Consider the following 17658-nt stretch of genomic DNA (forward strand, 5'->3'; position numbering starts at 1 on the left):
GTTGTCTCCGCGATATTGCCATTGACTATAACGTGCATTCACTTCCGGGTTTATTGTGCGACGAACGCCAACCATACTAGTCAATCGCACATGTCGCGGAGACAGCGTAGCTCAAGCTGCAAGTCGCGGATTGGCTTAGCAGCATGCGTACGATATGCATACGCTTGCATATCGCGCGATACAGCTGTTTGGCTAAATTTAGCAAAACAACATCACTCTGCGTGGACGTCTTTTTCGTCGATTTTGACCAAAATGATATGAATATACCAGCGTGTTGGAGGGGCTGTAACTTTTGATAGAAACATCGGTGAGACTTGAAATTTGAAATGTATTATTCTGATAACATTTTTTATTCAAATATCAAACAAAAATGGTGAAAAACGATCCCAAATTGAAAATTGAAAAATCGTTCAGACACCCTACATGTACCAAATTACTACGGGTAACCCAAATTCTCATGTTTATCTGTTGCTACGGTAAATTTGTTAAGTTTTAAACAATTTCACCTTTTCCTCGAATGGATCATCCCACTCGGGGGTACGTACTACTAGAAACTATCGGGTCATAGCGGGTACACACATCAGCACACATACCATCATACACGATCCCGCATGTTATGTGTGTATTAACACCCCCCGCCGCAAACCAGAAAAACACGTAATTACGTGCCGGTTTGCGGCCACCCCATGCAACAGGCCATGCGGTGGCACAATCAAAATATCTGCGATAGGAGACAGACCACAGCCATCATACTTCCACAAAAACATCAAATTTCACCTCCAATCGGACAAATATCGGACAAATAGAGCTACAATATTGATCTAGAGGTCTAGTCATGCCTCGATCTCTTAACTTAAAAGTTAGCACCTGCTGGAATTTTCATCGGCGACTGGTGCCGTAGATTTCCGACATCGCTGACGGATACTCTGTACCGACAGGAGCACCTGCTACGCCTACGGACGTTTTCGGCAAAGCAGAACTTACCGTGGAATCCACGGTAGGTTTCAATGATTATTATCGAGTCATATTCATTTTATTTTTAAAACAAATAGATCTAGGTCTAGTCTACCCCTGGCCGCAAACCGGGCGATGCCGCAAACCGGAGACTCTACTCTATATTTCGGCACAAATTCACACAAGCCGTCCACCGTCGGCAGAAGATCACCCTTGTCTAGATGCTGAACAGGCTTTGACAAGTTGTAGAATAGAAGTAGAAGTTAGTGTTAATTTAGCCTAGTAATAGTGACCGACAATGCAATGTGACACATTTCTACACACACTTTCACAAACTCATGCCATGACTTGGTCTATAGACAGAGTTGAGTCATCATTCATTTCCATTGATTGAGGCCAGGGTTCGATTCATCATAAATTCATGGTCATTTCCTCGATTACTTCAATGATATGCAATCTTCCTAGCATTGTCGTTATTAGTATTAAATATGTATTTATATATTTTATCCATAAGCAGTATAATGTGTCTTCAAAAGATATATTTACCCACATTTTGAGCACCTTTCTTGAGCGTTCTCCTTAGAAGCTGGATCAGACGACAGTCGTCTATTTTATTTTGTTGACAATTTTCTAGACTTTGTTCAAGGTCGACCAGGGAACTGGAACGTCTGACATTTACATCGTAGATCTATTTCATAAAGATGTAATCACATAATCCACTTTTTCACATTTTTAAAAAAGTTCAAATCGATAGAAATTTTACTCAATTGTTAACATTTGTATATATATTAACATTTCAAATCATTTTCATGAACCTTTAAAACCCTTGGTTCTTGGTGAAAAATATCAACGACTAGTATCAAGGCCGTGTGCGTACACCGTTATTTTCAATATCCCTCGACAGAAAATACACCGAAACCACTATTTTTTCTTGTTTTCATGGTTTTAGTTAGGACAGGATGACTACTTCTAACCCATCACACCTTTTACCACTTGGTAAGCTCCTTTGAATGTAAAAAATATGTTATATTATATTCAATTATCAATGCAATTAACTCTCGTGAGCTAAATACAGTCAATTCAGGCTCCGAGATGAAACCGACGCTGAGTACCGAGCGTAACTCTGTACCCTTGCCGTGGGACTCCGCTGGCATGGAGAACGACTCCACGTGGGCATGGGCTGCAGAAACGCCTGCGACGCTCTTTCTTGGATGTGTGCATGTGTGGACTGAGTTGTGGATGGCGCTGGCCAGTGCAGTGCAAGTTGTTGTTAAGATTAATAGCGTTTCCATATTGTTGTTGGATGATTTTCGCCAGGCAATGTGAGACGGCGTAGTTACTACCACTGGGCACAGGTGTTGTGACTTAACCGTGTTGTGTTTGTTTTTAATTTTATTGCGTTTTTCATCGTTTTTCATCGTCGTCGGATGATTTTCGCCAGGCAATGTGAGACGGCGTAGTTATCACTTACCTATAGGCCTACCTGCTTACTGGTGTCGGGACGTGACAGTGTTGTATTTGTTTTTGTTGTGTTTGTTTTTATGGCGTTTTTCGCCGGGCAATGACAAGTCACAATGTAGATCTAGATCTAGACTAGTACTAGTAGAAGTCTAGATCTAGATCTATGTACCTGATGTGAGACTGAGTGGGACTGAGTCTGAGACTGAGAGGACATAGTTTCGTATTTTTGCTAGGTTATTTTGCTCTGTTATTTTGCTCTGGTTCGTAATGTTATACTTATAAACCAGAGCAAAATAACACTGAGTTCCTGTCTGAACGATTTTTCAATTTTCAATTTGGGATCATTTTTAGCCATTTTTGTTGGATATTGGATTTGGAATAAAAAATGTAGATCTAGATCTACCGGTAATCAGAATAATACCTTTCAAATTTCAAGACTCACCAATGTTTCTATCAAAAGATACAGCCCCTCAAAAACTCTGCAATATTCATAGCATTTTGGTCAGAATGGACAAAAAAGTGGTTCACGCAGAGTTATAATTTTTGCTCAAAAGCTGCACAGCTAAAAAGTAATGCACAGCACGATATGCAAAGTGTGGAGTAAGGGTATTTTCAAACTGTTGGGGCTAGTGATCCCTTGGGACTAGAGAAAAAATAAGTGCATGGATATATTCTTTACAGCTGGCCCAACTTATCCCTCGGGGGAGCACTTCGTGAAATTGGTAAATCTCTGAGTTACCATGGAAACAATGTTTAAATCGCTGTTTTGAGCAAGATATTTTTAGAATTTTGGGGGTGGCCCCTATGGGGAATATGGAGAAAAACCTGCTCTTTCATATAATATGACACCTCACTTATTGAGTATCACCTTCAGGATCACAAGTAATATTGGTTTGAAACTCATTTTGGTAATAAAAACATCGACCAATTTAGCACGAGCATGCAATGCACATGGACTGCATAGGGATGTGTGCAATCTCTATGGGAAGGATTTTAGCGCACAAAATTGAAGAAAAGATTGAGAAATTCTAAAAATAGATTGTTGTTATGATGTCACAGCTTCGGTACTCTATACAAACCCTAATGTGACACCTTGGCTTGAGGCTAAACAACTTCTTCAAGTTCAAGATCCTATTAAATGATTTCCAAATCTTGAAGTCTGGGTAGACAGTAAAGTCTAAAAACTCTAACCCCATCAATCGAAAGGTAAAAAACAATTTTTTTCCTATGATTATGAAAAAGCTTTTTAAAGACTAAAGTTAAAGTTTTCTGTGTGCTTGTTCTTTGATTTTATTTTGCAGAGCTTGTCGACAAGTGCATCGGCTCCAGAATACACATTGTTATGAAGACAGATAAGGAGATTGTTGGAACTCTTCTGGGCTTTGATGACTTTGTCAGTATCCTTGAATTTAAAGATCAAAGGAATGTCTGTTTAGTTTTGTATCATGAAAAATAAAGTTAAAAATTATATTTTGAATTGTACATTTAGAAGTTGGATGGTGAACACTCAGTTGTAGCTTAATAATCAACAACGTTTTGTTTGTATCACTTTGATTGATATTGATTCAAATACTTATAAAATCATTTATTTGTACTTGTTTTTATTTTCTGCACAACCATCAACACTTGACAAGGACTTTGGGACATTTGCTTGTAAAATAATACTGACCGTCAGGGATATCTATTCAAAGTTTGTATATATTGCAAATTAGATTATGTGAGGTTTATCCTTGACTCAATGCTTTTTAATTAGACATGGTACTTGAAGACGTCGTAGAGTTGTAAGTATATTCTTCACATTTTTCAGTTCAAGTCAGGGTATGTGGAAGTGTTATGATGTAGTGCTCACTGCTCAGTCATTCACTTGAATTTCAATCAAGAGGTTTTGGGTTCAAAACCCAGCCCAGCAAATCTGTTCTTTAATCCATGAGGAGTCGCGTAACTTCCACAGGAGCCATTCTCAATCCAGTTATTGGGTACCTGGGCTAGGATGAATCAATCCCTTGAATGCCAGAAGGTTGAAATAGCCTTCATGGTAAAACTGGGCTTATAATAATGCACCAGGAGTATCATTTGTGCCATTGGTATTGGTAGAAGTAGAAGTAGAAGTATTATTAGTAGAAGTAGTGTTGGTGGTATTAATTAAAAAATATGGAACAAATGTCATTGTTTCTACAATAAAACTTATAAGACACTATGATATCGTTGCTGAGAAAGGGTAAATATTCTCCACTTTATGGGTTCATTTCGGTATCTTCTCAATAGAATAGACCGTACGAAAGAACAGGACTACCATGAAAAACCAAGCTTTGAGAATATATTACCGGTAGCTTAAAGGTAATTTTTATATTGAGGAACATTTTGAACAAGTTTTAAGCTGACGGTACAGTAAGATGAACAGATGTAAAAATACCATGTCTTCTTCTTTTCTTACAGTGAAACCACAGCAGAGGGTAGGAGAGTCACCAAGCTAGATCAGATTCTCTTGAATGGGAACAATATCACCATGGTGAGTTATTTACGTGTATATAATCAGATGGCTTTGAGCAAATATGTTGTTGACTTAAATCAACAATGTTATTAATGCCTTTTTTAAAACTCTCCATAGACAATACCATTGAAATAAGTAGTACAATATTTAGGATTTAGGAACTATTGTATACAAGAAATGTGAATTTTCTGGGTGCCAGCCGAAATTTCTTTACAAAAAGAAATGTGAATATGATGTTAATGGTGGGTATTGACTATGAAGAGTATTGGTATAGTTGATTAAAACAAATATATGATCAATTCAATGATACTCTCACCTCCAAATGCGAGGAGGCTCTTTTAGATGAATGGTAATAAAGACTAACAGCAGGTATTAGCCAGGCAGTCCAAAAGACAAAGTGACTTTAATGGAAGAGGAAGCTACAGTATACACACAACAAGAATCAGAAAATTGTATTATTTATAACCTAAGCCAGTAGCCTACAAATTATTTTCCATGTACATTCCTATTACATTGGACCATAAGCTTCTGGTTCCCCAGCTTTTGTTTTACTCCCAGTCAGGATCAATGTTCTTGCAAAGCCTGTAGTTGTTTGTAGGCAAATGGCCAATGACGATTATTTTTTAATGAAGAAATTTGTTCTAATATTACTTATAAGATTTACAACAAAATGTTTCAGCTGGGCCTAGTACATGTATCTAAGTAATCTAACTCTTTATTAAAAACAATTTGTTTTCAAGTAGCTACCTTTACTTATTTATTTCATTGCCCGCCAAATTATCTTCCTTCCCAAAGGTCAGCACTAGGACTTAATTCATGAGTATTTTGATTTACAAGAGTCTCCATTGTCCTTTTCTTATATTTCCAATACAGCTTATCCCAGGAAGTGAAGGTCCAGAAGTTTGATTTGAGGCTCTATATTGGATACATGATACTATCCGAAACGTTTTACAAGCTATTACTATGACAAACATGGTTTTCATCAAGTCTAGTCATCATGACCTCTCTGTTGAAGGGACAACTTGTGGAGATGCACTGAAAGGGAAAGTCAGCTGTCAAACAATGAGGAACTACATAAACACTCCAATCTTCAGCAATTTGCTGCAAGATTTATTTTGTATTTCAACTTTTCATGTAGATTGTTAATTTATTTTACTGTATTATTCCTAGTCTTGGTTTTGCTTCGATTCAAATTTGTACATGTTAATTTAATACAGCTGTATTTCCCACATTTTTGCTAGAGCATAGCAACAGTGAGATGTCCCCCATTTTGTTTGACTTGAAGAACTAGGAATGACAATAAGTCAATACTTTCTCATTTTCTCATTTTCTATTTATATGCATTAAAATTTTGCAAAGTGGCCTTTTCCTTTGTAGTAGTGTGAATATTATCAAAAGAAAATTATTGTTTGGCTGGAGTTGCCCTTTAAAAGATCACACAAGTCATCTCCATTTACTCGCCCAACCCTGCAATATTTTGGGGTTCAACGTCATAAAGAACAAATTGAATCATATCAACTTCTGTAACTTACAGTTTGAATAAATGGTTCCTTGTTTACACTTATAATTTGACTAGCGTGATGGTACAAACTGGAGAGGGGGTGATTTCTGTATTGGTTACTTTATTACAGCATTCCTTTTTATCATTTTTTCCATGTGTCGATTGCAAAGATGTATTTTTGCATTTTAAAAAAGTCATTTGTTACCTATCATGTTGAGAGTTAAAGTGAAAAAGAATGTCCCTTTGAAATAATCGTTTTACTTCAGTTACCCATCTCCTATGTAGTATGTTTGATATTTAAAATTTGTGGTAATTTTATATCTTTGATACTTTCATGTACAGCCTAACAGCTTATTCAAAGGGGTCAAGGACAATTGGGAAAGGCTATTATCACAGCAGATATACTAATCAATCCCCCCCCCAAAAAAAAAAGCAATGAGAGGCAGTTATATTACTTAAGATTGAAGAGCATCCAGGAAAGAAATGATTCAATATCGAGCCAGCAGGGGAGTTTACACCGAGTGCATAGACTAGTCAACCCCAAATCTGTGGTATATGATTTAAAGTGTATTTAAAGTTGCAGTACTTGTATCTCTTCACAGAGGTAACATTCAAAGCTAATATTTTGAATGTATGATACAAGCATAGGAACAAAAACATAAAGAACTTAATATTTTGAAGGGATTTTTCCTCTTTTTAATATCATTGTCTTGTTCAGGTTGACATACATGTACCTTCCATACCAAACTGTTCAACCAGAACCTTTCCAATTTTCATGAAGGGTGGGGAAACATGACAGTTTCATGTCATGAAATGATTTAATGACTGTGAGTTTTCACAATATGTAAATGCTTCATGCTGTGAAATAGCCTTTGTTGAAAATTGGGAACGATTCTGTTTTTACAGTTTTGTTATCAATCATGCATTGCAGATAATGGACATTTGTACATATTGCATCTGGACTTGTGACTGCAGCAATTTTTTTAATAAAGATGATGTAAATGAATAATACTTTGCGTGAGTGCATTATATCATTGTGCTTGGATGTAGAAAGAATGAAACCAATAATACTGTCAATACAGTTGATTCTGACACATATGCATACATAGTGGTCTGTAATATGCAGATGCTAGTAGTGTACTTCAGTTATTGATTTCCAGTAAGTTTTCATTGCACAGCTTATGCGTGTCAGAATTATTTAATCAAGTTTTGTAACTTTTGTGCCCAGTGGCTATTGTATATTTTCAATCAAAATTATTTGACACACATCGTTACAAGGTGGGAATGAGCGGAGCCTTGTGACTGGATGCCACAAAGACTTTGGTACTATTAATAACAGAAGAATTGTTCACTCAAATAATTAAGTTAGTTTTAAACGTTTATTATGCTTCCTGATATTTAAACAATAGCTCTCAGCAAGTTCCAATGAAGTGTGCTTCAGACTCAAGAGTTATCAGCATTGACATTGATACCCTAAAAAAACTCATTTACTGGGTTAATACTTTCTTATCTTAACTGTTCATGAAGTTTGGTAAATTTCTCATGAAATTATTGTGACAGTTTAGTTTATTCCTGATGGAAACAAGTTTGAATCTTCTCAGAACTGTAATTGATCAATCTGGAGAGTCAAAGAGATTGATCAATAAAGTTCTGAGGGGATATAAACTTTATCTATCAAGAGCAAATGACATTGTCACCATCATTTAATGGATAGAGGTAAGAACAAACTAGATGAAATCGTCACTTGAAAGACGAATGAGGTGGTCTGCCATGGAGAGGCAGTGACGGAGGGAGACATAGCAAGAGAAGAAGAAAGAGATGCAGAGACAGAGCAAGAGAAGACAAGAGAGGCAGAGCAAGAGAAGGGGAAAGAGTAGAGGGAGAGAGAGAGAGAGAGAGATGCAGAGACAAAGCAAGAGAAGAAGAAAAGGCAGACGAAGAGAGGGGAAGGGAAACAGATCAAGAGAGGAGAGATAGAGAGAGAGAGATGCAATGTGAAAGATAAATTCAATATTTCTAGCATAAATAGAATTAAATATAGAGAAAGAGAGAAGTTATAGACATGTACACAATTCTTTGTCCGAGGGAGAGACATAAACATAACTGCCTCCTTTCCAAATTCCCCACATCATGCTATGTCCAACTCAGTTCTTATATCTTGCAGTAGATTTTCCGGCTTTTGCGAAAGTCTGGAATCTATTTCTTTGAATTCCTGATTTCCAATCATGTCCTCCAGTATCTGCTGTATCCTCCACAGATCAAACACAAAATGATTTACACTCAAATTTCCATCATTGATATTTGTTAGCACGGGTGCTCTTTCACTGGATCCAACAGCACATGAAGCGACCTGATGTGTCCCCAGGGAGTCCACATTTGGAGTGTCACTCTTATCCCTACTAGAGACTGTGTTTGTTGAGTCTGTTCTGTTCTCATTGCAAGACTGCAATCGATGAGATGATATGATATGAAGATAATTGAAGAACTCTGCATAGTCCATCCCAGTGCTGGCCTTCATAATGAGCTTTAAAAAAAAGTTGATATAAGAATATTAACAGGGCTTACCGGTATCCTGATTTAAGCCTTATCTACATGTTTAATGGGAAGAGTTAGTCTGCTGTTTAGTAGAGCACCTGTCGCGCTTTTCATATCATACAAGTCCTTGAAATTCTATATAACCAACAAAACGAAATGATGTCATCATGATATCAAACACTCATTTTTTGTTGATAACCAGATTCATCTCCTTTTCCGGTATACATTTTGTTACACAATTACAATAATTTATACAGAATTAAAAGGTTGACACTTGATAGTCTATATATAGGTGGAGCAATTAAAATCAGGGACCCGTTTCACAAAACCTTTTTTCAATGACAAATGACAAAAATCAGTGACAAATTTTCTGATAACCAATCAGAAGCAAGGATTTCAGTAGCTTTTAACAAAAACTGTAATTTGTCACCGATGACAAGTTTTGTGAAACGTCCCCCAGGTGTAACTTAGTCTGCCCCTATGTTTTGGGTGAACATGTACCTGACATTGGTCTGCCCATCCATCCATGTCTTCATAGACTTCTGGACAGTCCTTAACTCTGACTACACACCACTCCAGTTGATGTCCAGATTACAACCATATATTTAACCAATAATGTTGATGCAGCCCCCTCCCCTACCACTTCCCCCATCCAATCTACCAGTGCATGTACCTGGCATTGGTCTGCCCATCCCTCCATGTCTCTGCAGTCTTCAATAGACTTCTGGACAGCCTGCAACTCTGACTGTAAGAACCTCCAGGTGATGTCTAGGTTACAACCATTCAGCCAATTATGATTGATAGAAATAGTGTCCTCCTGGAAGAAAGTAAATGAGACAAAAATTATATGAGGAGACAGAAAGAGAGAGCAGGACTTAAAAACTGGCAGTTGTCCCAACACCATTGACTATTTGACATGCCTGGCAATCAATAGTAAAGTGTTTGTTTAAAATGTCCTAAATTATTAAAGTGTTGTAAGGATTCTCTCATGTTGTAATTTAATTGAAATAACCACTGAAAGTTGAGTTTTAAAACCCAAAACCTAATTTTCAGGAATGATGCAGACCCTTTTGATTTCCTTTATACATTATCAATAAAACAGGGTCTGTATCTTTCGTGAGAAAAAAAAAGGTTTTACAATACTCAATTAAGTTTTGTATTACACATCTACTGAGTTATTATGTGGCAGTTGATAACTAACAATTGCACCAGTCCATAACATTCAAGACCATATATATCTTAATCTGGACCAAGAGAAACAATGTTCTGCCAAGAAGCTTGGTAATGCCTCCAACTAATTTTCACAAAGAGAGTTGCATGTTATTTTTATTTTTTTAAAGTATATTAGGAGGAGAATACTCACAAGATTAAAAACCTGATGATGCCAGCCGCTAGGAACAAAGATGACCTGCCCCGACTCTTGAATGACCTCTAAGGGCTCCCCCGCCTTGTGACGATGTGGGTATTTTGTCAAATCGTCTATCTCTGGGGAGGTGACGTCATAAGCAAGGTTGCCTAAGGTATCTCTGAGATGGTCCTCAGCTCCAGGAGGATAGAAAAGCCATCTTTTCTTGCCACAGATGTTGGCTGACCAGCTGTAGGATCGGAACACATCTGCATGGAATGGGGTCCTACGGGATAAGAATATAGATCTATTCAAATCAAACACGCCTTTGCACAACAGCTTTCAAAAAATTTTAAGAGACGTACTGCACTCAATATGCCCAGTACTGTAGCTCCTCCTTGACACAACTCGAGACTCACAGATTAAGGCTCAGCTCAAAGATTTATGGATTTTTTTGTTTAGGTGTCAAATAAACTGAGAGTTGTTGTTGTTGGTCGTATTTTTGGCATTCAGTCGAATTTGACTAACGGTATTTACGCCTAATATATTTCTTTAGTTAAATCAGTCAAGGTAGTCGAGTGGTAATAGTCCCTAGCATGGAAACTCAGTGCGCCCTGTGCTTTGCTGGTCTACTGCTGGGAATGTATCATCCTGGCTAACCCTGCTAAGTACATTGAGCGGGTTTTACTCAATTCTTTGGATCTACCCACTCAGATACACAGTGTACCACAATAGCATGACGTCACAGAAGTTTTCTTGTTCTGTCAAGTGTGATAATTCCTGTTCAGTGGATGAGAATAATCATATTGTTCAAAAGAAACTGTTCACAAAATTTACATCAAACAAAACAAATAGAACAGAAGCATGCACTGGAAATATAGATGGACACTGGACAAACAGTGACTTTAATACATTACAAATAGGTTCAAATTGATCAGAGAGTCTGCGTCTGCAAAAATCAAAGTCCACCCCCCCCCCCTCCCCCAAAAAAGGAAATACAAGCAGGTTGTACAATGCTCATATTTATTTCTTGTTCTTACCATGAACCTTTAGGTCCCATGTACACAAAGCGATAGTCATCCCCTTGCTGGTCTTGTCTGTGATCCCAGAATTCATTCAGCCAATCAGATTTGAAGTAAATGGGTGTAGTGTATGCACCATAATCAGGAAATGCTCTGAATAAATAAGTAACAAAATTAGATTTCATGTCCATATGAAAATTTGTTATATTTTTTATGCCTCGTTCAGATAGCAGGCGGTTGACATGGTATACCACAGCAGTTTTTTAAAAACAATAATGTAAGTGCAATATGCCTCACATTTCTGTATCTTATAACACAGAGCCCAGTGAATATGCCTAGAACATTTGTTGCCATTCATTTACACATTGTAGGAAATCCACTATGGCTTTTGGCTTCATACCTGAATGAGCCTTAAATAGTCTCTTTATTTAGAGAGAAGTGTCGGCATCTCAAGACTTTTAACACTTCAAATACACGGTCAAAACCTTGCTTTGTAATAAAAATAAACAAAAGGAAAGGATATACATGTATCACAAAAAACTTATTTCATGATATTTTGAATCATTTTTAGACAATGCCTCTTTTAGTGCAAAATTCCTTTACCAAAACTCTCAAGATTACTTCTCAATTTTTGAAAAAAAAAGCAAAATGTATGAAAAATCTATCTCTTCCTGTAACAAATAAACATTTTAATTTCACATAATCTGTCCTTAATTGCCACCACTACTATATATCTCAACTGGAGTGATAGTTTTATACAATCCAGCAAATATTATGAAATTCACTTAAATACACACAGTCTATAATGAAACAGAAACAAAAAACATGAAAAGAAGGCGAAGTATGGTACTTTTCTGTGTTAAAAACAAGAAGACAACATAACAACAGTCGCAATGAATGTGTATAACATATAATGTCATAATGTCATACTTTGTAAAATGCCAGTCTTTGAGATAGAGGCATCCTTCTGGAGAGTTGTGGTCCATCTCAATGTGTTTCTTCCAGTATTGGAGGTAGTCTGACATCTTCATGTCTTGCTTGGGTTGGGCATAGTATTTTTCTTTCCCACAATTAGCCACAGGTACTGTAACATCACCTGGCAAACAAACAAACAAAAATATATGATGATGATGATGATGATGATGATGATGATGATGATGATGATGATGATGACATAACCAACAACAGAAACATTTTAATAATAAAACAAGCATGTAGGAGTCATTTGACTCACTTCAAGATTATTCATTGCTCTTGGAATGTTGAGAATTACGTTTACCAAACATTTCAGACTATGATTGTAATCATTCATAGTTTAAAATATGTCAACTGCTAGTTATGTTGCATTTGTAGAATTTAAAGTATGAAAATAAAATGTAGATCTGTTTTAAGGCTCTGGTAGACTCAATTCTAGACCTCTTATGTCACCAATAAAAATAAGATCAGACTGTGTAATACAAATTTTAAAAATAAGACTTGATATGCTTTGATCTTAATTTGGAGAAAGAAACTTGATAGGTGCAACAGCATCGATATACCACTTACCAAATGCTGCCTCAATGTATTCAAAGTTTGGCGTGCCGTCATTCAACACCCATTCTTTTACACTGCGCCAATGTTCTGTTGCGTGCTTGCCGAGTAAACAAGGTTTGTTCGGCAACAAGAATGAACGGAAAAACTCATCGTAGCTCATACTGTTCTCGACAAATTCAATATCATGGACTCCCTCTCCTTTTCTCAAATCTGGTATGTATTCCGATACACCCAATTTAGCCAATATTTCACAAACATTGCTACGATGTACAGGTACTGCAGCCATTTTCAATGAAAATTGGACTAAACTTGTTCAGTTCTTCCAGTGCACAGGAGGCTGACATGTTAGACTCTTTCGATGAGGACTGTTGACAAGCAATGTTTATTGACTTATTTAAATTATAATGAGTAATACAAATAATTTTTTTTTAAATAAAAATAATTAATTATATATATTTGGTCAGACTATGATAAACAAATTAATGAAAACTAACATAAAATCATCACATAATCAGTACCATGAAAATCCGGCAATTTGGGGGAAATCCCCCAAGTCGGGATGCCGTTTGGCATGTGTGCAGAGTGAACTGTGAGCGCGACCACAGATTTGGAGAAAATTGGGGCATCATCAAAGAGTGAATGCAAAGCATAAACGCGGTGGTCGAATCAAATTTGAGGAAGGTGCGATAGAATTAGCCATTCATGCTCTTAAAGTAAGAATGCCCTAAACTTTGTGACCATATAGTTTACACCCCTTCGTTAAAAAAAAAAAAAAAAACCAGGTGCCCTTGCATGCGGAGTGGCCTACCACGCCAAGTAAACTAATATCAAGCCTATGCCCTATAGTGCTCCTCGGGAGATAAACATGTTCGTTCTTTATCCGACGTACATGGAAAGAAAAAAATGTCTTTTACTTTGGAACATTTTCAATTAAGGGTCGGATAATTTTGTAACAATTAAGCCGGGGATTATTGTTTGTGTGGGGGGGGGGGTACACCGGCAAATGGTGGTGAATTGGAGACAAAGCTAGTTGAAAGTTGCATCAATGTATAATAAATGATTGGTCCTGCATGCCTGTGCAATCTTGAACAGACCTACTACTATTTTTTTACCATCAGAAGAAATTGTTTTTTACCCCAATGAGGGTTTTGGTTCAAGGTCGCATTGAACAAGGTTGTTTACCATGTCAACAATGCTCCTTCCGTGATAGGATTACAATAATCTTTGATCTTACGAGTATGAATGTATTTACTACTACTTTAAAATATAATATTTATAATGCAAAAATATGCAACAATTTCATCATCACAATGACAAGAAAATATGAATTGTGAAATTGAAGAATCTGAATTGGAAAAAAAACTAGCACAAGTGCTATATTCACATTTTAGTCCCGGGTTTAGGAATTGCTTACGATAATGATAACGATGTTGATAGGCTATTTATACGCATGTAACAGTAAGATTTAATAGTTAATCTGAATTAATTTACACATGAAAATATATATAGGCTCTACCTGATCGTCAATACTCCACTTTGAAAAACGTTCCACGAGGCCTGCATGTAACACAAGTTGTGGTGATGCAGATTTGTCTTCTCCCCCCCCCAAAAAAAAAATGTGTTGCTCATTACGCCACTGCCCCTACATGGAAGGCGAGCCCCCTGGAATGTTTGCCCCCCCACCCCCCAACCCCCCCCCCTAATTTCAAACTGCACAAGCATGTGGCATAACAAAAATTAAGCTGTTACTTGTCATATTTAGAAAATGAAAGCATTTGAAGAGCCATGCTTTTTAGGAAAAAAAAATTCTCTGATGTTCCTCCGCACTTGCATAAAACAATGTTAATGCTCACAAATTATGTTCACCTCTCCCCAGAACTCAACCTTCTCTTTAAAGGTACTATGTCCCATTTGCAGGCCAAACAATAAAAAGATTAAATTCCAACGGCATTTGAAAAATAATACTAATTTAGAACTTCTCTCTAAATGAAAGAGCGAGAAAATGTCTTTTAGTGGGAAAATAACAAACCCTTAGTTGTCGAATCGACATAAGTGATTGTAATCACCTAAGTAATAGTCTGATTTTCAGACCCTTGTACTAAATGGCCGTACTTTTTTATGCTGCTCAAAGATTCAATCAGTTTAATTTTGGTCATTACAAGTAGTGAGTTATTGCAGGATGTATTGATGCTCATGTATACCTGTTACATCTTATAATTATGTATGTTATTACCAAAGAAAACAAATATGTCAGTCAGTCACTCAATAGTGTCCGACAGGGAAGTCTAGAAAGTATACGGGTTTCCTTGCATAATTAGAATTCTAGAACACTGCTAACGTTTAAATTTCACAGATAGGACATACACGATATATTCATAATTCCTGCAAAGTTCTGAATTTGATGTTGGCTGCAAAAGGGACATAGTAGTATTCTTAAGACTTACTTTAGATCGACCAATGCATTCTCATTGCAGATAGGTACCTTTCATTTGATAAGGTGTGGGCTCACATTAGTTTTGTTTCCCTACATGTGTCGGAAATCACCTTGTTTTATGCATTTTTTTTTTTTTTTATTTTTTTTTTTCTTCATTTCTTTATATTTATTCGCAGATAACTTTTGCCTGCATATAGTTGTGTCCTAAAATGGGGTGAAATTTATGCTGCAAGAGTGCATGGCAGCTATATAAAAAGCGCAAATTCGAATGAGGTGCATTTCATCGCAGGGGAACCATATCAGCAGATTGTGCTATGAATCTATATTCACAGTCTTTGTTTATTGGGGGGGGGGGGTGGTGCAGGAATATTTTCTGCTCGGTCGCCATATCCCGGCCCCTTTAGGGTATTATGTATGTTCCCTCCTTTTGAAAACACCCGTTAAGTCCGGTGTGTAAAACGGGCTTTTGTGTACTACGAGCCGGACTTTGGTGCGTGAAAAGTATCCCTTTACCGGACATTTTGGTAACACGCATGGTATCCCTCCGATCACGGAGTGGGGGGGGGGGGGGGGGGGGGGGAGGCATATGCCCTTGCAATGGATATGGACAAATCCACTTGCCCTAAAAGTTGTGAATGAAAGGAAAACAACCACAAAGACGATCATAGTAGGCCTACCTGGCGAAGAACTATAATGTAGGCCTATTTCAGAAGACAGTTTATAAGCGAAAATAAATATTAACGGTAGATTTTCATTAAAAAACTTGCTGGAAAATCATACTCACTAAATGGCTTGAAATCACAATAGCTTTGATTTCGCTCGTTTTTCGGTCGCAGAATTAACCCTACGTTTTCACCCTAATGAAGTATGATAAATTCATTTTGCTTGCCTTTAGCAAGCTTTCAAAATTGATAGACTGGAAAGTTTATAAGTTGGGCAAAAACATCAGCACCATGTTATGCCTACACGCTTAGGTATCCGTAAGTTATAACAGAGGAATGCAATCACATCCAGCTTCATTTTTTAAATTTGGTTCCTCTTGTAATATCACCAGTACATTTCAATTCACTTTTTCCACATTATATTGGATATTTTTAATCAAATTTATACCCGATAAGTTCAACAAACTATTTTCAAAAGATGATGCAGTCACGCTATAGAAAACAATAAATCGTATGTACATAATAATGTTATGACAAACTGACACGAAATGAATGTGAAAGGTCCTGGTATCCGAGCATGGACGTACTAAGAATGGTTTGAGCATGTATGCCCAGTAGGACAATCATAATTAACTCTGATCTGGGCGCTTGACTTTTCATTGCCATTGAATGTGTGCGAGTTTGTTTGTTTGTTTTTATTTCCGAAATCCATATATACATACAATTTTTTTTTAAATAGTATGTTGAACACATTTCAAATGATAAGAAAGTAAGTAAATGTGTAAAGTATAGACAAACGGTTGGATAGCCCATTTCAGGACCATTTTCAAACAATGGTCCTGTTTTTTCATGGGGTCCAAAAGCAAAAATTATATTAATTTACACACAATATAATTTTGTTGTTATATCAGTAAAATAGTAATTTACCAATACACTACCCCCCTATCGATCCCCCTCGCCTCACAGTATACCACCCTCTCGATACTGCCAACCCCTCCCGCTACCCTCTCCCAAGTCCTCCAGGGTATATTACTAAGACTAATAAACACTTTTTTTACATTCATAAGTTGGTATTAATTTTATCTAAAAACATATTTCTCTGTCATAACATTTCAAACTAAACTTTTTATTTGTGTCACAACGAGTATCACAACTCTGATACCGATAGAACCCCCTCTGTAGTCGGAAATATTTTATTCACTCAGAGCTCTCCTCCTGGGTTTCACCATGGTTTTACCAATCCAATCCATATTCGAAGTACTTCCTGTACAAGGCCGTAAATATTGTTCTATTGCGCATTATCGCTTTGAATCTCAGCAGGAATAACTTCCCTTCATGACTAATAAAGGGAATCTTTTTGGACATGGACTTGGGATGGATGGAAGTAAACATCTTGCAGTGAGCAAGAAAATCATGGCTCTCGTAGGCCCCCGGCCCCCCACTCAGTGTTATTTAGGGTACGCATATGCTCGTACCCTCTTTTTGAAAGCACCCCCTATCTGAGGACTGCCAACATTTTCCGAACCCCCCTTTCGCGGGCTTTTCGCGGGCTTTTCCTGCCTTGGAGACCCCCCTTAATCAGGAAAAATGCTCAATGTACCCCCCTAAATTCTGAATAATTTCTCAGGAGTCCATAGAGATGAGAGAAAAAAAAGAAAAACACACCCTTTTTAAAGAAATCTCCAGGTGAAAAGTCAAATACACCCCTTTTTTTACAATT

The 17658-nt window shown here is 37.1% G+C and overlaps 3 protein-coding genes across 3 annotated transcripts in view; 1 reads left to right on the forward strand and 2 right to left on the reverse strand.

Moving 5' to 3' along the window:
• Window positions 1-1565, reverse strand: part of LOC590191 (tubulin delta chain-like) — a 28111-nt gene extending 26546 nt beyond the window's left edge. Inside the window, exon 1 of the mRNA XM_030974103.1 lies at window positions 1505-1565. The gene's annotated coding sequence lies outside the window, so the exon portion shown is untranslated. The remainder of the gene's footprint in view (window positions 1-1504) is intronic.
• Window positions 1566-1802: 237 nt separating this feature from the next.
• LOC593013 (U6 snRNA-associated Sm-like protein LSm5) lies at window positions 1803-7416 on the forward strand. The gene is made up of 5 exons (XM_030974104.1): window positions 1803-1950; window positions 3717-3812; window positions 4169-4196; window positions 4852-4924; window positions 5780-7416. Exons 1-5 carry the CDS (start codon window positions 1914-1916, stop codon window positions 5810-5812), a joined length of 267 nt encoding a protein of 88 aa, XP_030829964.1. The 5' UTR covers window positions 1803-1913; the 3' UTR covers window positions 5813-7416.
• Window positions 7417-8372: 956 nt separating this feature from the next.
• On the reverse strand, window positions 8373-13176 carry LOC592999 (2-oxoglutarate and iron-dependent oxygenase JMJD4). Its single transcript, XM_792497.4, has 6 exons — window positions 12855-13176; window positions 12240-12405; window positions 11328-11462; window positions 10306-10573; window positions 9616-9759; window positions 8373-8931 (listed from the first exon to the last, which is right to left on the reverse strand). Exons 1-6 carry the CDS (start codon window positions 13126-13128, stop codon window positions 8536-8538), a joined length of 1383 nt encoding a protein of 460 aa, XP_797590.2. The 5' UTR covers window positions 13129-13176; the 3' UTR covers window positions 8373-8535.
• Between the last annotated feature and the right edge of the window lie 4482 nt (window positions 13177-17658).

Source organism: Strongylocentrotus purpuratus, unplaced genomic scaffold (assembly GCF_000002235.5).
Source record: "Strongylocentrotus purpuratus isolate Spur 01 unplaced genomic scaffold, Spur_5.0 spur5_scaffold_7, whole genome shotgun sequence".
Taxonomy (NCBI): domain Eukaryota; kingdom Metazoa; phylum Echinodermata; class Echinoidea; order Camarodonta; family Strongylocentrotidae; genus Strongylocentrotus; species Strongylocentrotus purpuratus.